Source organism: Rutilus rutilus (genome assembly GCF_951802725.1).
Source record: "Rutilus rutilus genome assembly, chromosome: 18".
Lineage (NCBI taxonomy): Eukaryota > Metazoa > Chordata > Actinopteri > Cypriniformes > Leuciscidae > Rutilus > Rutilus rutilus.
The window spans coordinates 27761296-27785309 of NC_140231.1; the positions used below are offsets into that span (position 1 = coordinate 27761296).

A 24014-nucleotide genomic window follows, 5' to 3' on the forward strand; every position below is an offset into this window, starting at 1 on the left:
CTTAGAAACAGCAGCTTTTGTAATCTCTGTTCCCGCGTGCAACTCATCTTACCTGACTGTTTATAGTGAAAGTCATTTAAGAAATCAGTTATGAAGAAATAGCTCCTTCACGTTAAACAATGTATAGCCTATATATTGCTTGTGTGATAGCTATTCTATTCTATTCTATTCTGAAACAGGAAAATGTAGTAGCCTATGCAGTGCAGCCCCATGGAAAATATATTTTCCTGAAACAAAATCACTATATCTAGAAATAGGCTGTCCAATCAGAGCTAAATTTTTATTGTGGATAGCTATTTAGGCTAATGGAAATTTTGGGTACAAAATTTGGCCAACTAATGTATATTCTGGCAAACAATGTGTGCAGGATAGCCTACTGCATGATTTAATCTTAAAAGTTTTCACAACATTCAGAAACAATTGTGTGGGTTAGGGTAGGATATGGTAAATAGCCTATAGCCTACCATTGATTTAGGATGAAAATCTTTGTTTATAAGAAGTCTAAAGAAAGAAAGAACAATATCATAAACACCACCAGCAACCTGAACTGAAGTTTATTTCACATCAACAGGCTCCGTTTGGCAACACCATCATCAGAATACCACTGTAGGATACATTCTCCTTTCATAAAGTGTACCACAGTAGTTTTAGACTCTGACTCAGTCACTGCACTCCTAACAATAAAAACATCCACACTGATCATTTGTCATACAGCTGTAACAGTTGTTATTGCAATTCATTGTTGCAATGCCCAGGCATCATATACTACACTCCCTTCTGTGTCAGGAGACTCGTACGTCACGGCTCTGTGGGGAATGTAGTTCGGCGCTCTATCGACTGACAACCGCAGACACGCCTTAAAAACTACAACTCCCATAATTCACCAAGGCCGTAGTACCGTGATCCGCGCGTGGAGACCATGGCGTTCCTGTGCAGTATGTGACGGGGGTAACGGGAAATATAACTCCGACAGCGGGTTATTGTCACATAATTCTGAGGAAGGGATTGGATTTGAATAAAGGATACAATGGGCTCTCGTATCAAGTAAGCGTCAATGTCTCTCTCCCCTTTTGTGTGACATACAGTGTTGTTATAAATGCGAGTTCTGACCTCCCTAAAAGGCCTGTTTAGACTTGTTGCGACAGAGAGAGAGACTTTGCTTTGCGGATTTGGGTGTTTGTTTAGTTATTTGTATGATAAATGCAGCACTTAATTATGTATTCATGTATTATATTACCTGGAGGGTTGTGCATTTTTGCAGTAAGTTACTGGAGACACATGAAGTCCATGAGACTGATTGTTTACATGTCCTGCAGGGATGAATTACTGTCCATTTTGTTATGTTAATAAGACATAATTTTCACAGCTTGATAAAAGAAATGCATATCTATGTAAAATAAAGCAGACACATGTATTTCAGTGAAGGTTCTGGAGTCTATTACATTGTTTCCAGCTCAGTGACGCTTAACAGTTACTTGCTTTGGTAATTCAATGCATTGTATGAATAAGACATGATAAAGAGCAGTCTGTGGTAACAGTGTTTTTCAGGGTTTAAAATTGGCCCACGATAAGATGGTTTGGAAACAGCATGAAGGACAGAACAAAGTCAGATATAAACATATTTTCGCTTACTAAAAAGCTTCTCTTCTACACATGGAAAAGACAGTCATTCAGTTTGTGAAATTTGTTGATCTTTCTCTTCATAGTTGATAGTAGAGGCATTAGATATCCTAAAGTAAACAATCATTTCCAGATCATATTTAGGTTATATACAGTGAAGTTGTTGAAAATATTCAGTACCCTTATGCATTTGTGTCTAGTATATTTAATTCACATTCTGACCACCATCTTAATTTTAATTATTCCATAACATGGTTTCTGCAATACTTGTAAAATATTTGCAAACATTAAAGAAAACGCGCTAAGGCTGTTAGTTTTTAAAACATGTTTTGGTGTTCTAGGTTTGTTGACTTTCAGGAACTTAATTTTCATTTCTGATCAGATGAAAAGATAATTTTGTGGTTTCTGTTATGGTAGTCACTAGTCAGATAAGATCCTCTTTTCACTACAGTAGACAAGCCTAATTACCGTATCGTGGTGAATGTGACTATATGAATCTAACGTCAGATCATGGTCCCACACGTCTTTAGTTTTAGCTATATAACAAGAGCAATTTAGTTAGGCTATTTTTTTTTGTTTTTAATTTGTTGGCTGACTTTATATAGGTCAAAGTGCTCATATTAATAAATGTTAAAACCTGTTCTCAAAACTACAAGTAAGATGTTTTTGCTATGTTGCAGACAGTGTGTATCTTTGTGGGCAAGATATTTAATAATGTGGTCAGCGCTATGTTGTTGTTACATCTCAAGTCAGTGGAACTGTACTTTTTGGGTTCAAATGGGGAATTTGTTGTAATATCTCAAGGGCAGATTTTTGAATGCAAAATTTTACTGTTGATTTTCTTTTAAAAGCCTTAGTTAGTCTTCACATTCCTTAGAGTATATCCATATTTGACCTCTGACCCTTCCTGTGCTATTTATGTTTCAGGGAGAGCCCCGGCTCAACCTTTGAGGTGTACATGGAGGTGGTGCATTCTGGGACGGCTGGCTCTGGTGAGTCCTCTCACTCTGTTTCAGAAATGTGATATACTTCTAAAAATATTCATGTCGCCCACATACTGTACTTCCTCAGAATGATCTGTTGTATTTCTTTTTAAATAGAATTCTCAGTATCAAGTAAGGAAGAGCAAGATAAGAAAATTTGGTTACATATATGATAAATATACAAGATTCGCCTGGCTGTTAGCCTGGAGTGATTTAAGTTTGTAGTGGTCCAATGAGTGAATCTAAAAAAACAAATAATAAAGTGTAACTCGCGTCGTTTCCTGGTGTGTGATCAGGAATGCAGTCAAAGGCCTGCTGAGTGATTTAGTGCATTGGGAGTGTGTGGGTTCAAGCATTTAAATTAACAAAAGATCCTGGTGTGTATTATCAGTCCACCAGGAAACCTGTTTATAAAGAAACAGGCTGCTATGGTGAGCACTTCTGAGGAAGAACCGGCCTCTACAGTTAAAGTGCCCCTATTATGCTATTTTACAGGCTCCAAATTTAGTTTGGGAGGTCTTATACAACAGGTTTACATGCATCAAAGGTCAATTTTTTATTTTTTTTTCACAATAAACATTGCACATCACTATATTTCAATGATTCTCAAACGACTCGATCAGTCTCAGAATCTACAATCTCAGAATCTGCCTCTCTTCAAGAGCAAGCGTTTTGCGGATCCCGCGTTGAACTCTGAGATTTGAGACGCAGTCGTCAGTATCGTCAGTGAAAGGACGTGTTTGAGGCCTGGTCAAGTTGTTCGCAGGCGGACAACGTGGGAATTATGCAATATGCAAATGTATTATCTAGTGACATAGCACCGTAACGCAGTATGATTCAAATTACAAATGACTCGTATGGATGGTTCAGAGTCGATTCTTTCTTTTGGGAGACGATAACTTTATTTATCGTGCACTTTTGACTTTACAACTTCGCAGAACGTTTACATTCACAAACAGCTTTATTATACACTGCATGAAAGGTAATATATTTGAAAAACCATAATAGGGGCACTTTAATAAGTTTGATGTCATTAAATATTTGAAAGAGATTGAGACAAGAGTTGTTTGAGACATTAAGTAGCAAATAAACAAGTATATACCATGTACGTTTGGGGCCAGTAAGATTTTTGACATTTATTTGGTCTCTTATGCTCACAAAGGATAAAAAAAAAGTACTATTTTGAAATATTAGTGCAATTTAAATGACCTGTTTTCTATTTTGACATCATTTAAAACATAATTTATTCCTGTGATGCAAAGATGAATTTTCAGCATCATTACTCCAGTCTTCAGTGTCACATGATCCTTCAGAAATAATTTTAATATGATGATTTGCTGCTCAAGGAACATTTCATAATATTATCAATGTGAAAATGAGTTTTTTTTGTGTGGAAAAGAATAGAAATTTCAAAAGAACATGATTTATTTGGAATAGGAATCTTTTGCAACATAATTTCTATATCTTTAATGTCACTTTTAAATTTGATCTAATGCATCCTTGCTGAATAAATGTGTTCATTTCTTTCAAAAAAGACAATCTTACTGACCCCAAACTTTTGAATGGTAGTGTGTGTAAAATCAAAGTCCCTTTAAGGCAAGTCATTTTACTCGGTAGCCATCTTTCATATTTGAAATCACCAATAATATCTAACTTCCTCATACATTTTGTTTGTAAATGCTCACATGTTTTTTTTTAGCAATGTGCATGCACAGTCATAAGTGCTCGTCTCAGAACACTGACTGTTTCTAAATCAACCGGAGCTTCTAACTGCAGTGCCATTTGGCTCTTATTCAGAAGATGGGGCTTATTCCGCCATATTGCACATTGCACTTTCTCCCATTCATAGTAATATGAGTGCACCATCTTTTTATATCTTAAGTCTTTGGTAATAATATGTACGTGAGCTGTTTGAGAACTCCCCCAATGCAGACCTCTAGGTGACTGTTGCTTAGTGACCGTATGGTTTGATGAGGGCAGCAGGAGCAAAGCATCTTGGGTGTTTTCTCCTGAGACATGCCCTCCCATGATGCACACATCCACACAGTCACATATCCCTCTGAAATCAGTGGAAACCCTTTCAGATCAGCCCAGAAGTGTTGTGTCAGTATCTCAACCCTTATTTATATTTGACAGTGAAGCTTAAGATAACCTAAATATGTCACTATGCAGGGTTTGTTTCATCGTAGTCTGACAATAACGTGTACGGTGCTCAAAGATGCAGTTTGGCTGAAAGTATCTTAAAATGTGGAAGTAATAAAAAAAGATGACATTTACTTTCTATACAATTTCATGTTCCTGTTCTTATTGTGTACGGTTCATTGTTTTTACATATTAAACCAAAGAAAATAAATCATTGTGTTTTGAATTCTGCATCTGAAACTGTATGATAATAGTGATAAGGTTGGCTGGCAACATGTAGAGACCATGCTTGTATAGAAAACAGCTGTTTTTATCTGTGTATTTGTCTATATATTGTTAATAATATGATTTGTGTGTTCTTCTCAGGACCAGAGGTGCGAAGGAGTTTCCCCGACACATACGCTGACCAGGTTTGCGCCTCATTATTTGCTCTCTCTCTCTGGGGAAGTTGGGGTGGGGATCTCATAATTGCTGTTCACCTCAGTGATAATGCAATGAGCACCTGTTCTGGCAGATGGAGTTTAAACCACTAGAGATTGGGTGTAATTCTCTGAGAGGGTCCATGGTACCAAACACCGTCTTTATGCAGTTTTAACAAACTTGCTTAGGATTCAGACTCAGGTTAACAAAGAGGAAATGAAAGAAAAGATGTGTTTGCTGGATCCAAAATCTGTTTACTCCATATATATAGGGAATGATACACTATATAAGGGGACTTAGCAAGCAAATATATATAAATGCTGATGTAAATACTGTGTGCCTGAGAGTGCTCAGTTTCTTTTAATATCTCAACTCTCTTATCTGTACTGAGCAGTTTTTTGTACCTGGATAAGATCACTTTTGTTTAAATCTATAATAAAGACATCATAACATTCACTATAGTTGACAAACATGTTACCTTAAGGTCCTAACTTTTATTTGGTCATTTGAATTAAATCTTAACAATAGCGTTACCAACAAATGAATAGCAAAAAATTATTAATTCATAATTAGAATAGTTACTTTCTAATTATAAATAATTGTATTAATTAATTTATAATTGTACACAACTACATTGTTGTACACCAAACCAAATTGTACACAAATAAAATTGTACACAATTAAATGTTTGGGGTCTGAAAGATTTCTTAATGTTTTTAATATAAATCTCTTCTGTTCACCAAGGCTGCATTTATTTGATCAAAAATACAGTAAAAACAGTAATATTGTGAAATTTTATTACAATTTTGAATAACCGTTTTCTATGTTAATATATTATTTTAATGTAATTTATTCCTGTGATGCAAAGCTGAATATTCAGCATCATTACTCCAGTCTTCAGTGTCACATGATCCTTCAGAAATCATTCTAACATTTTTCTTATTATTATTATTAATGCTGAAAACTGTTTAGTTCAGCTCAGCTTAATATTTTAGTTTAAACAGTGATGGATTTTTTTTTTTTCAAGATTTTTGAAATTTAAATATTTTGTAATGTTATAAATGTGCGTCCTTGCCAAATAAAACTTATTTTAAAAATTCTTACTTCCTCAGTGTTTTGAACAGTAGTATAGTAGTATTTTTTTATATGTATAACATATATATATATATATTTAAATCAACTGATGATGACTTGTAAAAATAGTGAAATAAAGATTGGAGGAATCAAGGAATCTATAATGCATTAAATAGGGAATGGGAAGCGATATCAGACACAGCAACTGGTTTGAAACGTTAATGATGCATTGCCATGACGACATCACCTACTAAAGCTGGTGTGTGCGTATAACTGGAACTGAAGTGTGTACCAGTTGTTTGCAATTTCACAGTGTCTCAGCACACACGCAGCTTTACTCACCCTGATTGTTGGGTCCAGTGGTCCCAGAGGACGATCTGGGTGTCAGAAACCAGCGGTGAAGCTCTGTAATCTGGGCCGTGTCCCCTCCCTTGCTATTGTTCCAGGGATAATCCCTAACTCCTGACACAGATGAGGGCAGGAAAACACACACACACACACACACACACACACACAGACACACACACACACACACACACACACACACCCACCCCTGGGGGCTCAAGTCCATATGGAGGGGTACCAGAGCGACCGCTCACACACAAGGGTTTGGATACTATGGTAGTCCCACACACAGTGTCATCTTGGCCTTTTGTGTGAATGAAGTTAATAGTCTCTTATGCTCACCAATGCTGCATTTATTTTATTTTAAATAAATTTTATTTTATTAATGACTGTTTTTGTTTTTAATATATTTCAAAATGTGATTTATTCCTGTAATGCAAAGCTGAATTTTCTTCAGTGTCACATGATCTTTCAGAAATCATTATAATATGCTGATTTGATGCTCAAGAAACATAATAAACATAAAACATAAATATAAAAAGTCATATTTTTTGGGGAAACTGTGATGCACTACCATTCAAAAGTTTTGAGTATGTAATATTTAAAGAAATTAATATGACAGTAAAGACGTTTATAATGTTACAAAAAAATTCCATTTCAAATAAATGTTGTTCTTTCGATTCATCAAAGAATTATTTTTAAAAAGTATCTCAGTTTCCACAAAAATATTAAGCAGCAAAAACAGTTTTCAACATTGATAAGTAGAACCATTATTAATAATTGAGCACCAATGATAATTGATAATAATTCACAGCAAAATCAGCATATAAAAAAAGGATCATGTGACACTGAAGACTGGAGTAATGATGCTGAAAATACAGCTTTACCACCACTGGAATAAATTACATTTTAAAATATATTCAAATAGAAAACAGTAATTTTAATAATATTGTAATAACATTTCACAATATTACTGTTTTTACTTTATTTTTGATCAAATAAATGCAGCCTTGGTGAGCATAAGAGACTTCTTTCAAAAACATAAGAGTTTTCAATTACTCAACTTTTGACTGGTAGTGTATGAATCCTTTTTTTCTCTCAATCTGTTTTCAGGAAACGCTACAGACTATCCCAAAGTTTTGTTTCCCCTTCAATATGGACAGGTAATGTTACATGCGATCTTTAATCTGTTTAGTTATTGAGGAAGCTCATTTTTACTCTCTCTTTTGAAGGGCCTCCAGCATCACTGTCTTTTACTAATTCCAGCTTCTCTTAATCCTTCTTTATACATTTTGACTCTAATTTTGTCTTTGACCCTGTCTTGTCCTTCAGTATGTCAGTGGGCCACGTGGGGCAGAACTTCACCTTTGTTCTAACGGATATCGAGAGTAAACAGCGCTTTGGTTTCTGTCGCCTCTCATCGGGAGCTCACAGCTGTCACTGCATCCTCAGGTACAAATTGTTGGTTTTGAGAGTACAAGTTTACATTTTCATTTAAAAGAAACTATTTTTGTCATCCACCTCCTGCAGATCAAGTTGATCTAATTGTAGTCTCTCTGTGTCTGTTCAGCTACCTGCCCTGGTTTGAGGTGTTTTACAAGCTGTTGAATATCCTGGCTGACTATTCAACCAAAGGACAGGTCAGTGGTGCACGTGTGACAATAAAGGTCATATATCATATGTCACTGGGTCTTATATGCACAAATGTACACATACTCATTTAATTAGCCATGTAAATGAGGATTTCTCACTGATTTCCTACTTTACACTAAGGCCTTAATTACAATTCCCTTGAAAAACTGTAACCCTGATCCTAAATTATAGGTTTTTCCATGAGCAGCATATTAGTATGATTTCTAAAGGATCATGTGACACTGAAGACTGGAGTAATGATGCTGAAAGTTCAGCTTTAAATCACAGGAATAAATGACATTTAAATTATTATTAAATATTATATAAAAAATATTTAAAATTGTAATAATAGTTCACAATATTACGGTTTTAAATGCATTTTTGATTAATTAAATGCAGCCTTGGTGAGCATATGAGACATATATTTTTACATTTAAAAAAAATCTTACCAACCTCAAACTTTTGAATGGTAGTGTAAATCATTTATGAGGATATTTTCAGCTGTTTGACCCCAGAAGTGTAGCAATGCTTAGTTAAAGTGATTCAACATCTTAACATTTTTTTAAACATTTTTATCTGTGTGTATTTGTGTTACAGGACAGCCAATGGAGAGAATTGTTAGAGTCTCTACATGTGTTAAACATCCCTGATCCTGGAGTGCCTGTGCATTTGAGTGTGGTAATATACAGTAGAGGTCTTCTCGGGTCTTCCCGCGACCTGAATCGGCCCAAATCACGACCCGACATGCATAAATACTTTTTTTTTTTTTTTTTTTAAGCAAAAGCTGATATAATTAGAGGGTCTGGTAATTTACCCATAGAAGTGTTTATTGACAGAGAAGGAAGAAAGATAATATTATATCGTTATTTAATATCTATTTGTTTTAAATAAAAATAGTTAAAAACCTGAAACGAATAGTGGAAAGCTGGCATATTTTAATAAAATAATTCGGGTCTTCTCAGGTCCATTTGGTAAAAGCACATTTATTTTAAATTCCCCAAGACCCGAAGCTACTAATATCAGACCCGACCCGTGTCCAAGGCACTCAGCAAAGTTTTGGACCCGAAACCTCTGGTTTTCAGATCCAAGTGGCCCCGTGAAGACCTCTAATATACAGAAATACACATGCTTTCATCAGACAAGATGTTCATATTACATTAATCTCTTGTATACATCTAATTACATTTCTAATTCGATTTTTACAATTCTCTCTCCCTCTCTAGCATTTGTTTTTCACAGTGCCTGATCCTAGGGAATTACCCAGTATACCTGAAAATGTAAGTCTGTCTTATTACCTTGACCAAGTTATCTCAACCCTATTAGTCACAATGGTGACTAATTACAATTTGGACGGGACTTTTTACAAATATTAAAGTATGTCTGAGAATACACAAGTTGAAAATGATAAAGCTTGTCTGAAAATTAAATGTATCTGATGTCTTCTAACTAGTTGTCAATAGAACATGTCCAACACATTGAAACTCATGCAAAATGTTTTAACTGCTCAGATTTTTTTTAAATTCTTTTTCTTTATTTGCAGAGAAATCTGACCGAGTATTTCGTAGCAGTGGATGTGAATAACATGCTGCATCTGTACGCTAGCATGCTGTACGAAAGACGAATCCTTATTAGCTGCAGCAAGCTGAGTACTGTGAGCAACATCTCTACCACCATCTCTCTCTATCATTGGTCGCTTCTTTACTCGTATTAATAAACCCCCTCTCTCTCTTTCTCTCTCAGTTAACCGCATGTGTTCATGGTGCAGCAGCCATGTTATATCCCATGTTCTGGCAGCATGTTTACATTCCAGTCCTGCCACAGCATTTAATAGACTATTGCTGGTGAGTACACTCGCATTTATTCATCTATGCTTACGAAGGGCCTCCCATTTCTATTGTTTTTAAATGAAGCTGCTTAGTACTTCACCTCCATTTTTATATATCAATAAGGGCATTATTTGGCTCAGTTATTAACTTTTTTTCTCCATGAGACTTTTCTCACAAGATGGAGAATGTTTTAATATATTTTAAGGTTTTATTAAATTAATTTTAATAAATATATCTTACATTTAATTACATACAATACATTAATGGTAAGATAGTCGTCAAGATAAGAAGTCACGTATGCTCACCAAGGCTGTATTTATTTGATCAAAAACACAGTAAAAACAGTAATATTGTGAAATATTATTACAATTTAAAATGAAATTTATTCCTGTGATGCAAAGCTGAATTTTTAGCGCTAATACTCCAGTCTTCAGTGTCACATGATCCTTCTGTGTTGATTTGCTACTTAAGAAGCATTTATTTTTATTATTAATGTTGAGAACAGTTGTGCTGCTTAATATTTTTGTGGAAAACTTGATACCTTTTTCAATTATAATTTTTTTGATTAATAGACAGGTCAAAAGAACAGCATTTATTTAAAATAGAAATATTTTGTAATAATGTAAAATAAATGTAAAATAATTTTTCTAAATATGTTTGTATATAATCATATATTTAATACATTTTAAAAGGCATAAAGTATACTGATGTGTTTTTTTTTTTTTTTTTTTTGTTAGCGCTCCAATGCCATACCTCATCGGCGTACACTCCAGTCTCATGGAGGTATATATTGCCTAATTTTACCTTATTTTACCATAACTGCATATTCATATTTCTCCATGTTGCGGTTATTGGTTTTAGCGTAGCTAAATTCTAGGCTGTATTTAGAAAGTTTTGTGTGTATCTGTGTTTGTTGTCGTAACAGAAGGTGCGAGGTATGGCTTTAGATGATGTGGTACTTCTCAATGTAGACACAAACACTCTTGAAACACCGTTTGATGACCTGCAAAACCTTCCTAATGATGTGGTAAGTAAATAAGCTTAAGCACAACCTGCTCAGATCTCCACAAAACTTGTAAGTGTTTATTTTGATATGACAGGATGATCTGATATAGAAATATAGGTACTTTACTATAGGGGTTTAATTTGTTACATTTGTTAACTACATGAACTAACAATGACCAATACTTCTACAGCATTTATTAATCTTAGTTAATGTTAATTTCTGCAACATTTACCAATAAATTTTTTTTAAATCAGAAGTTGTATCTGTTAACATTAGTTCATTAAAAATTGTATTCTTTGGTTGCATGCAAACCTATTGTAAAAGACCTCTAAAACAATATTAGGAACCTTTAAAAAAGCATAACAGGAGCCGAATATATTGTAACACGTGTCACTGTATCTGCTCACATCAGGCACATGCTGTGCAGTAATTAGCTAACTTTTTTTAGATAAATAAAAACAGGTCGCACCACAACAATTATGTGCACTCGCACAAATGCTCCCAAATATTTTTGAGGTCGCACGGACTAAATTACGGGAGCATATGCAACCAAAATGGTTGCAATTTCAAGCCTTGCATAATAGAGGCACTTAAATAACTGCTGTAAAAATATATTGCTCATTGTTTGTTTCATAGTTACGCTTAACAACAAATGAGACCATATTGTCAAGTGTTAATGAAATATATTTATAATGATGATATAAGTGATATACGTGTGTGTGTTGTAGGTATCTTCGTTAAAGAACCGCCTAAGAAAAGTTTCCTCAACGACAGGAGACGGGGTGGCCAGGGCGTTTCTGAAGGCGCAGGCAGCTCTGTTCGGTAGTTACAGGAACGCGCTACACATTGAACCGGTGAGAGAGAAAGTTAGTAGTATTGATGTGCTTATGGTTCTGAGTGAAGCTCAGAAATGGTTATAAATGTTGGCTCTGAGCATTTGAGGTATGAGGTATTTGTGCAGTTGAATGTGCAAGAATATTCAGGCTAGCTGTGAGACATTGTCCTCTAGTGGACAGTACATGTAGCTCTTTGAATATAAATGCTCAGGTATAAAGCGGCATGTTTTTCCTTCCCATGTGTCCATATGTTCAGGAGGAGCCAATCACGTTCAGTGAGGAAACGTTCATCACACACAGATCCAGCACAATGCGACAGTTTCTCCAGAACGCTATCCAACTACAGTTCTTTAAACAGGTATTACACATGTTTACCTAGCTATGTGAATGAGAGCATGCAATAGACATTTATTGTTTTCATATAAAGCTAATTATGAATATTGCTCCATTTATGTTATAAGCTTAGAAGTTTATCTTTTGTATTATAAAACAACAGCTGTTTTTCGTTTTTCGTTCTAAAATTACTAAAACTGAAATAAAATTTTATTAAAGCTATATTAGAAATATAAAAAACCCAAACCAAATAAAAATGGCAAAGCCACATAACAAAATTGTGAATACTTGCTAAAATAAAAACTAAATACTAAAAATTGCTATAATTGTATATAAATTATACTGAAATACCACTGGCATACTCATACTCATGCTTTACATGTTCTGTATAAACAGCAATTTTAGAATCAAACACAGAGCATTTGTCAACTTAAGCTAACTTTCAGGGAATTTTGTCCCCAAAGTATAGCTGAGTTTTATTGTAAGCACTGGATTAATGCACATAGTGAGGCATATTAATGATCATGATTATTAGCAGGGTTGGGGAAAGTTATTTCAGGCTGAAGGAAATGCAAATTCACGTCTGTACAGTAGCTCAAACAAACCTTTCAGCTTTGCTGCTATTCTGGATTGCACAAGAATAGGATGCAGGAGAAGAAAGTTCAGCACTCTTACTTTAGAAATAAAAACAACAAATTAAAAACAAATGTGATGTTCAGCTAAAGTCATTTTTGCCTATTGGTATGTTTAAATTGGATCATCGAAGGTCAGCAACAAAGACATTGTTTCATAAAGTGAGACTAAATACATAAAGTATACTTGTGTAATTTAGCGAATTTAATAATTGCAGGTTTGCGTAATTTAGCATATTTAATTATTGCAGGTTTGCATAATATTCCAATTTTGCATTTACTGTTTTTCTTCATTTTGAGAAATGCTGAATCTGTTTTTGTGCAATTGAGTAAATGCATGCTCACATTTAGTCTAGAACTATATAATATCCATCATGTTAGCACAGCACATACAAAGCCTCGGCACTTACTCACTATTTCTCTCAACATGGGGACTGGAGAGCACTCAGTACATAAACGGGAAAACAAAGCAGCTTGCGATACCTGATTGAAAAAGTAGCTCATATTTTGTTTTAAATTTAAAGTAATGCGGTACCTTACTAGTTACATGTAAAAGTAATCTGATTATGTAACTCACGTTACTTGTAATGTGTTCCAACACTGATTATTATTCATAACATGTTAACATGTTATTAGTCATAATCAGTTCAAGCTATTTGTGAGTTCTTTCTTCACTTGTTTTAAATAGATAAAAAAAAAATGTCTGTTTGTTTTTTATAAAGTCAGTGTCATATTGGTTCTTCTCGCAGTGCGAGATGCCTGCATAGAAATCATTGCTTTATTTTGTGTGTGTGTGTTTGCAGTTTATAGATGGCCGTCTGGAGCTATTGAACTCTGGTGAAGGGTTCAGCGATCAGTTTGAGGAGGAGATCAACATTGGAGAGTATGCTGGTAAGAGACTCACTTTGTCTGTTTGGTCACTGTACAGCTAATAAATTCATGTTATTCTATGTTACTGTTTTTTAATTTGCTTGTGTCTGTTAAAAATTTCGGTTACAGGCAGTGATAAGACATATCAGTGGCTTTTCACAGTGAAGGTGAAACTTCTTGATTTTTGTTTTTGTGTGTGCTAAAGAGGTTGAACTGTACTGATACTAATATTTCTTTTGGAGTGAATGTGTATATTTGCCCATATCTGATAATGTCTTTTTCATCTTTCGCTTACAGAAGGGCAGTGGGGCCATCTTAAACACGGTGAAGACAAAGGCAAATCCTGCAATGAAGACAGTTTACAAATTTGTACGTATCCATGTGTAAACATTTGCTACTTCTTTCTCAGCTGTCTCTGTGTGAGTGAATTATTGTTTTCTCCATGAGAGGGGGTTTCTCTATGATTTTCTCTATATTTTTATTATTCTCTTTTATATAAGATATATATATAATTTCATATTTTTTCTTTCTTTTCATTATGAGAGATTTCTCTGTGGTGTCTGTGTGTAAGAGATCTTCTGATGTTTCCTCTACAGGCCAAAGACCATGCCAAGATGGGCATCAAAGAAGTCAAGAGTAGACTCAAACAAAAGGTGTTCAAACATTCTCCCTCACACACAAAAACACAATTATTCATTGTTTTTGCATAAACAAATGTGCATGCATTGTCATTCAAACTCGTTCACTTCCAGGAGCTTGCAGAGAATGGCTACTCAGAAGAGCCTGGCTCCACCAACCTACCCTCCACACACAGCAAAGACTCCCTCACCTGGGACCAGAGACGTCCAATCACAGTTCATTTTGGACAGGTGGGTGTGGGGAATTTTTTAAGTTATTTCAGTTAACATGGACATAGTAATTAGGATTCAGTCCATTAAGTCTGTGTTGGATTGTTCATTTTTAGAAAGTGTGTAAGAGAAACCATATTTTTATAGATAAAAGTGTGTGCATGTTTGTATGTTTGGAGCAGACTGATCAGGCACGGCCCCCGCGGCCACAACGCCCCCCTCCCCCCCATCCCTCCAAACTGCAGCGCAGCACACGACCAGTGAGTACATGCCGCTGACCTCTGAGCTGTCACCCTGAGCTCAAATATTCCCCTCTGACCTGGCGTCTGCACTGGAGTTTGTTATATTTGTGTTCTGCAGGACACTGTTTGTGTGCATGCGTGTGTATTTACATGTCTGTGTGATCTAACTTCAGTTCCTATTCCACAGATAAATGCTCGCTCACACACATGAATTTTATCATGTGTGTTTGCACTTACTTTCCCACCGCACAAACTTTTTTTCCTCTGGTTTCAATCTCTTCTCAGGGTGTGACACTTACTTTTTTTTTTTTTTTTGCTTTAAACCGTATTTATTTAAAGGGTCACTGAAGTGCCTTGAAACGCTCAGCGTTATTCAGTGTGTTGATGTAATTTCCATTGAATTAGGAAGACAGGGCGGGACATAGAGCAGCTCTTCCCCTTTTTTAAAATGGCCAATAGTGTTTTGTTTATATCACATCTCAGCCTGAGCCGTTGAGCTCAGCAAAGCCGAATTTGACAGCTTATGATAGCCACAGTAGATTCCACTTTTAGATTTAATATGAAACTTTTACTAAAGAAAAACTGAACAATCATGCAGAGGATGTGTTGTTTGAAAAGTGTGTAATTTATGTTGGTGCATTGCACCAATGTTATCTCTACTACTCGTCAGTGCTGTTTCTAATGCCGAGTCTGTCTAACCATTTCTCCTGCTAATCTCCTAAATTTTGCTTTAAAATATAGCATTTTGTGTAGAATTCAAATGGGTCCGATAGGTTTTCTGGTCTGCGGCGACTTGAGTGTGTGATCCGCTCTGTGCTACCGTGTCCCCAGACCGGAGGAGACTGTGTGCGCATGGCAGTGGTTTGCGAGAGACTAATGTGAAACCAGACGTCATTCGCCCCAATGGACACTGTCTGAATGTGCCATTCACTATATAGAAAATAGTAAATGTGTGAACGAGTGACCGATTTAAGCCGCAGCTTCAACGTCTATTTGTAATGTAGGGGGCGGGACGCTTTAGATTCTAGAGAGCATTTGATTGGATGGAAAATCTGATGAGAAGCTGAAGTGCAGAGTGATGTCATCAAAATCCTTGATCCATATGTTTTGAAAGGATTGTATTGTTTTTTTTTTGGCATTGTTTTGGAGACAACCATAAGGCTAACATATTCATTCTAAAAGCCAAAAAAGTTTCATGGGGACTTAAATAATCATGTATATTCTAAGCATTTAATTAATGTAAAGATAAAGTTTATTTTGCAATGAAATACCAATAATAACCAGAAAATTTTTTTTTGCAGGACTTATAATCAAAATACACCGGGACTCTTATTTTGAAATGTCTTTACTGCTTCCAGCTGCTCAATCAAACAAGAGGCAGCTAAAATATGCACTCTTACAACCATCTAAAACATTACAATACAAACACCATAAAGTAAACATTCTCATAATTCATTGACAATAGATCATAAGCAATCGTTTGAAATAAATACATTGACTGCAAACTGCTCTGAAACCACGGGCCTCTAGAATGCGCAACAGGGCCACGTTATGACTTTGAACGTGCAGCGCTCACAAATAAATAATCGCCAATAATCACATTAAGCCATATTGCTATTCATGTTTTCCATCCTCAAATTTAAGACCTCCTAAAATGACATATATAGCAACTGTTTAAAAATATATAACAATTGTTTTTTTACTTTAAATTTGACACAACCCATGGGGACCTACTGTTTATTCGCACGTATATTTCTAAATACATTTTACAGGTCGCACACATCTATTTTTAGTCACAAATGCAAGTGAAATGCTCTCGCTGTCGAGCCCTGATTCTGGACCTTGAGAGCTAGAGAAGGTGTATTTAAAAAGCTTTTCAGCTCATTTTTGCCTCTGAATCAGTTTTACTTTTACTATCAGTATAGAGGAAACTGTGAGCCGAATGAATGTGGAAACCTCTACCAATTTGGGATGGTTTAAAAGGCGCTTTACTCGGGCTGCCACTCTTGCCACAGGTCTTGGATTTTGACCTCTGACCTGACGGGAGCAGTTAACCTCTGACCTAACAGTGATTTAACAAGTCCTGAACTTTTTTAGACATTAGGATGCTGTTTAAAACGTGTATTTGCATGTGTTTGCAGGCTCGACCTCCTCGTCCTCTGGTGGCAAAGAGACCACGCAGTAACATTGGGGTAGAGGGAAGCCCTGAACAGTAAGACTTAAATGCTTAACCTTTCTCACATATGCTTTTGCAAAACATAAACAAATAGACAATGGTCTTTTTGCTTCTGTTGGTTTTTATTGCACGGCTATATGGAATATTTTGCCCCACGACCATGGCATTGAGTGGTCAGATTTTTTTTTTTGATGATCGATAAACTGTGTATTTGTCTGTTCAAAGCAATGAACTGGTAGGAAATACAAAGAGCTGGATGAAAGAGAACTTAAAATAGAAGACATGCTATATTGTAGCTATGCTTAGGAAAAAGTAACTTGCAGATTGGTAATAATATATAAATGTAATATTGTAACAGTATGTTGTAGTTTGGCCAATTGTTTTTATTTGTAATTAACTATTAAGGAGAAGCTTTAAGCCAGTCTTAAATTAAAAATAATGAAAAAATTAAAACTTCCCCCTCTTTTTTTATTTGACTAGTATCCATGTAATAAGTGGGATAATGTACAGCCAGCTGATCATTATGCTAAAATAAACTAATTTGGTTTAATACAAGATGCCTCTGCTTTGCATCTGGGTCCTGATTTCCTTTTATTTTGCAATAGTGGCTGGAAATGTTATTTTAGTATAATTTATATACTATTATAATTTTGTTTAAATATTTTGATTTAGCGTGTACTTTTACATTTCAGTTTTCCTTTTAATTTTAATGTTTACAAATTTTATGTACTTTTGTCACTTTCGTTTATTTTTTATTTATTTTTTAAATACAAATTTATTGTTTTCATTTATTTTTTTATTTTTTTTTTACTCAAAGTACATTTTATTTCAATTGACAAACATGTTTTTTTTATATTTTTAGTTAGCGATAACACTGGTGGCTGGCAGGCTGTACATTATCCCTCAAATACAAATTAGCACAGCAAAAATGTTGTGGTCTTGATTGTGTGATTGCATGTAACACTTGCTCTTTCCTTCTCTCTCTCACTCTTGTGTTCTCTTTCACACTGGGATGGTTGTTTGTGATCTGTGTATTTGTGTGTGGTTACACCTGATACTTGGCTCTCTGTCTCTGCCAATTTGTGTTCATGCTTTCTTTTTTGTTGTTGCTGCTGTGCATCTCTGTATGTGTGCGTGTTGACGCTGTAGTTATGTGCGTCCAACTCGTCACTATACAGTGTTTCTGTGTGAGGACTCTTCGGGTGACGAGCTGTCTCAGGATGACGACTCCATTGCTGCTTTCCCTGAACACTTCATGCTTTCTGCACCTTTTGAATGGTCTCTGTTCAAGTGGTTTTCATTCTTGATTTCTCTAATGTCTTTTAGTCTTAAAGTGAATATTTGATGGCCTTTTTACCTACTTTGCCCCAAAAAGTATTTGGACACACTAAAAAAAAAATGTATTTGGATGTCATTGCATTAGATTAGAAAATATCAAACCATGTTGAAGCATTAGATATACTGATACTGTTCAAAACACATTCAAGTTGTCAAACTTAATGGAACATGTAGAAGCGATTTGTAAGTATGAACTGTATCAACTACACACAGGGGTACCTCAGGGTTTGGTGCTTGGCCCCATCCTCTTCTCCAGTGTTCTTCTCACTAGCCTCCCTGCATAAGTTATTAAAGGTCTACATGATACCCAGGATTAGGTGGTGTGTTTGGTCTATCAAATATTTTTGATAGTCAAACTTTGTGTTTGGAGACCAGCTCTGTTTTGCAGACCATATTATGATGACCTCTCACTCATGCAGATTTGTCCATACAGCAACAGAAAGATCAAACCTTTCGGATCTGAGCATGCCACACAGCTCCTTGTCCAAACTCTTGCTGTCTCTAGACTTGTTTAGACTACTGAAGTGCTCCTCTTGCCAGCCTTAATGCATATGTTATTAAAGGTCTGCAAGTAATCCAAGATAGGGCAGAGTATTTGGTCTTCAATCAGGCCCTGAGAGCATGTTAGCCTGTTGTGAGAGCCTGTTGTTATCTAGCCTAATGCAATGACTACTATACTTTTAAGTGTGTTTTAATTGTCCAAATGGTTTTTGGGGCCACTGTTCACCATGATATTTAGTAACTCTGCGGCCTGCTAAATGTGTCTTTAATGCTGGCTTAAATCAGTTTTATTGCATGGCTAGATTTTAAAATGTTATGCCTGTGGCATGCAACAGCTTATTGACGTAAAGTGATTTTGATTATTACTGTATGTTGACTATATCTGCCCATTTCAACAGCTTTTCATCTAACATGATAATTACAATGTGTGTCTGTACTTGTTTGTGCATGTGTTGTGCGTTGCGTGTGCTTGTTTATGTTTTGTGGCGTGGATGTTGTGCACATATGTGTTTTTGTTTGCGTATGTGACTTAGGCCCCAGCCATACAGGTCTCTAAAAGAGGCGGAGCTTGTGGAAGAAGGTGAGGAGGTCGGGGAGCGCTTCCAAGGTAACACTGCTCCGTCCAGCCCTGTGCTACACAAGTTCTCTGAACTGAGCCTGTTGCAGGATGCCTTCCGTAGTCAGCAGGGGGAACCAGAATGTACAGAAACTACAAATACCACAAAACCATCTCTCAGCACACACCCTACAATCAGTTCTGCACGGAGTTTGGAGGAGCTTCGGGCAGACCCACAACATGCCAACTTCAACTACCAGGTTAGACTATGTAAGCACTGAAAAGGGTTGGGAGTGACAGCCACAATTTACTGCCCGAGAGAATCACCTAAATTGCTGTTTCCCAACCTTGTTCCTGGAGGCAATACAACTTTTTGTATTCAAACACACCTGATTCAACTCATCAGCTTGTTAGTAGGCTTCAAGACCTGAAATGGATGGGTCAGAAAAGGGAGACATCCAAAATGTGTACTGTTGTTGTGTTTCCAGGATCAGGTTTGAGAAACACTGTCCTATATCATTGTTCCTCTTGCACAGAATACAGAAGACACTCCCCAAATCACAATAATTGATGATGAGAACCATAGCAATGCTTTGTCATCTCACGGCGGTAAACAAGAAGCATTTAATAAACATTTACTGGTCACTACTTGATTGTTTTAGGATTGGATTGCGGTTTTCACTCCTGTTAACACTTTAAACCGTGAAACACTCCAAAGCAACCATATTTATCTGTGTTCATGGCCTCTATCTATCTAAAAACTTGTTCTAATCGTTTGTTCTCCAGCGGATGGATCTTAGTTCTGGCGAGCGCACACGCACTCTCCCAGGTCTTAAAACCACCAATCCGTATAGCAAGCTCTGGAGCCAACTGGAGGACCCATCTACGTTGCTTGGCCGAGAGTCACTATCCTGGGAGAGACCTCTCTCTGTGCCACCCTTGGAACCCCCTGAGGCACGCCCACCCAGCAGAGACAGTTCAAATCCCAGTGGAGAGAAGACTGAGGGGGCTTGTATCACAATCCCTCGTCCCCAAGGTCGGAAAACACCCGAACCGGGTGCAGTGCTGGCACCAGCTGTGACCCTGCTGCGCGGGGTCAAGCAGGGCTGCGAGAAGGAGGGAGGGGGGTCCACTGGAGGGCAGGAGTTTCGGCAAGCGCTGAACATGTCTCCTCACTCCCAAGCACAAACTCAGGCAGACTTGTTGAAGCCAAACGAGGAACAGGGACTGGACTTGCTCAGCTTGTTGGACCCTCTGTGCGGAACAATGAAGAACGAGGCTGCCCCATCCCTCTCTAAACCCCCTATACCTCCTCGACCCAACCCCCCAAACCTGCCCGCCTTTCCCCCTCCGGTGTCACTGAACCCCTTCACCCAAACGCCCCAGTACCCGCCACAAAGGCACTATAGTCCTGTTGCCCCAGGTAACCCTTTCACCACAGCCTACATGCCTTCCCCAGGTGCCAACTACTTCCCCACCTCTGTTCGCCCGTTCTCAGTATATGGTCAGGCATCTGCTGTGGTTGTGACCCCAACAGGAGGGGCGTGGTCAACTGGGCGCGTTCCTCCGTCCTCCAGCAGTAGTGGCTCTCTCTCAAGCCTTTTAGACTCGCCTGCTCCGGCTACTCTTGCCCAGCCTGCGCAAGTCTCCACAGACGCACCCCATGACCCGTTTAGTGAGCTTCTTACCATGGCAACCACACCAACAGTAATGGCCACGCCCCCCCCAAAAAAGGTGGAGGACTTACGGAGAAGGTGGGAAACTTTCGACTAGCTCTGCCCACATATTTCCTCTACTGCTGCTACCAACCAGTGAGGGACTGCAAATTTAGAGCCAGTGGGTGTTTAAGACTGCGCCTCCTTGTGGCCTGAAAGCACTGTTGAACATTTTCCTCCAGAGTGTGTTGTGCTTTTTTTGCGCCTAGCTCACTCACTTAGCCTTATGCACACTGATGCTAATGCTGTATTTCCCATAACAACTGGATAAACCGTGTTGCTCCAATAGCACCAATTTTAACACTGAAAAACATATTAGCAGAATAACACTGTATTTTCTGTAGCTAGCAGTGTAGTTCCCATAGGGATCAGACTACAATATTAAAGATACCATAAAATAATGACCCACATCCCAACGTTAGCGATTAGACTGACATTGCTTTTATGGCAGTAAACTACACGTCCTCTGAACAGCCAGTGCTGTTTTAATAAGAAGTTTATTTTTTAACCATACACACATTTTAATTTAAATCATCAAACCCTAACATCCACATTCTTGTGCATACGTATACAAACAATTGTTAAATTGACATTTATAACACACTTGAATACAAATATTGTGTATCCCTAGTAAATTGCATACTACACATTCCACACTACCTACTACATGACACAAGAGCATACGACATTCTGCACCCTAAAATACTCATTGCATACTACATGTGGCTGCAGTACCTGCTGTGTACTTCATATTTGCACTACATTACATACGTTATACTACAATGCATACTGCACTACATATTGTGCCCTAGTACAAGCTATATACTACTCGCTGCATAAAGCATAGTGTGTGCAGCACAATGTTAGCGCTCAGAACGGGTCAGAATTAACACAGCCCTTCAGAACACAACACTGCCCCTAGAGGTCACTTATTTTAGAGGTCAAAAATGCAGGATGCATTTGATGCATTAGCTCTTGACCAAAAAAGTGTCATTAAATAAGGTAAACTGATCAAGAGTGTGTTTTTTGTTAGATTAAATATGTGGTAAACCCCTTACTGGTACAGGCTTTACCTCTTCCGCTTGCCTGCGTGTCAGTCCAAAAGTGTTAAAATGGGTCTCCTGGAACTGGGTTCTGTTCAGTTTCAAAATAGTTTAGTTTAGATGCTAATTGTCCACTTGCTTTGATTTGATGTTTAAGTTTGAAATCTTATTTTATTCTGAGCATCATATAATAGACTTATAGCTTTCATAAAGCGACCAATCAATCAGACCTTTCTTTTTAGCACTACCCGTTCCATCTAATCTGCTACTGCCATGCACTCTGCATTATGGGTATTTATTCGAATGGATCTGTTTTGCGCTTTTTAAACATACATACTGCTATAAAGTGTGTTAAAATGAATCCTAACTCTAAAAGCTGTTTTTCTTGTCATAGACTGTGCCTGTTTATTGGGTTTAGTTTAGCACGATACACAATCTGTGTTGGAGGATCATTGTTTCATGGCATTTTTTTGCTATATTTTTGTCTGAGACTTGCAAGTAGGAGAACACTGTTTGTGCAGATCTTGACATGGAAAAGAATTGTGTACAACCAAATGCTCAAATCCAAAAGAAACATGTTATTTTGTCCATGTCAGGGAACATCAGGGAGTGAATTGGTGTCTCTTCTTCTCTGGTTTTATTGTTGTATTTAAAGATATGAAATAATGTTATTTGTGTTATTAAAGTGTTCTTGAACATCTGTATCCACCCTGTAGAGCTGTTAGAAAATTCTGTTAGTTGATTCGTTTGGACCACCTTTTAATTTGGGCCTTAAAGTGTGAGTTTAATTTGGTCCTTGCAAGCAAGTGTGTGTGTGTGTGTGTGTGTGTGTGTGTGTGTGTGTGTGTGGAAGTTCAGAGCTGTTTTTGCTGAGAGGTTTGTTGTGTATACCTAGTCTTACAGCATGGGTTGTTCAGACATTTTGGTTCAAATATTGACTTTGTTATGAGATGATTTCCACGTTCACTTGGGCTGTTAGGTTGATATATGATTGGTACAGCAAACACTGTCCTTAGTATATAATTCATACGGAAAGTTTTAAAGAAAATGTTTAGCAGAAATGGATGCTAAAACACAATTGGAAATTTTACGAGTCACCCTTAAAGAATACACTGACTGATAAATGCAAAACTTCACATTATTTACATCAAAATGTGTGCTTGCATATCAAGTGCTAATTTAAAATGGCAAAAGTAGACTTTAAGTAAAAATAAATGTATTCACTGTAAAGTACCTTTACAATTTTGGCTGAAGCAGATGCAGTATTTTTGTTCTTTTTTCAGCAACTGTCAGATGAGCTGAATCTGTGATATACACGGTGGTTTAAAAGGCAATATTTAACTGGCAAGTCATTAAAGTGTGTTAAGTGTTCAATTTTGTACTGGGTAAAGTGTTGCACATCACTGTACAACAGACAAAGAGGGACGTCCCTGAATGTGACCATGTATTCTGAGAGCGAAAAAATGTCAAACTATAATCTAACATAAAAGTATGACTTAGCATGGATTTAACAACCATTATACGACCTATTGTATTTTGACAGGATCCTTTGATGTTTGGATATCTCGGATTGAATGGTAGAAAAGAGCGGCTCTCGGCAAAATGGAATTATCGAAATGCATTTCTGATGTGTAAAATACAATTTTCTCTTGGAATGTATCCTAATGTGAACTCATATCCTGTTTATCATTTTGCACTTTTAAAATTTTTATTTGGATGTTATTTTTTTTGTGTTTGCCATAATTAAAAAGCACAGTATATTCCTGTGAAAGTTGCGAGCTTGACATTTGTTTTGCTCCCATTTATTTATTTTTAATCATTCTCATTCCCAGTATTCTTGCACATATTGTTATGTATAATATGTTTGGGGTGTTTA

General features: G+C 36.8%; 1 protein-coding gene across 4 annotated transcripts; it reads left to right on the plus strand.

Annotated features, from left to right (window-relative positions):
• The first annotated feature begins 877 nt into the window (after nt 1-877).
• On the plus strand, nt 878-23922 carry dennd1a (DENN/MADD domain containing 1A). Of its 4 annotated transcripts, XM_084388275.1 has the most exons (24): nt 878-1044; nt 2548-2612; nt 5112-5155; nt 7698-7747; nt 7917-8036; nt 8155-8224; nt 8814-8894; nt 9440-9493; nt 9757-9867; nt 9957-10057; nt 10780-10825; nt 10968-11069; nt 11777-11902; nt 12141-12242; nt 13653-13740; nt 13849-13886; nt 14017-14088; nt 14316-14372; nt 14472-14588; nt 14750-14827; nt 16951-17021; nt 18135-18263; nt 19358-19640; nt 20167-23922. In XM_084388275.1, the coding sequence occupies exons 1-24, from the start codon at nt 1028-1030 to the stop codon at nt 21151-21153; spliced, it is 3009 nt and encodes a 1002-aa protein (XP_084244401.1). In that variant the 5' UTR covers nt 878-1027; the 3' UTR covers nt 21154-23922. The 4 variants fall into 4 exon arrangements, with proteins under 4 accessions (XP_084244401.1, XP_084244403.1, XP_084244402.1 ...); XM_084388277.1 differs by lacking the exon at nt 18135-18263; XM_084388276.1 differs by lacking the exon at nt 14750-14827.
• Nucleotides 23923-24014: the final 92 nt, after the last annotated feature.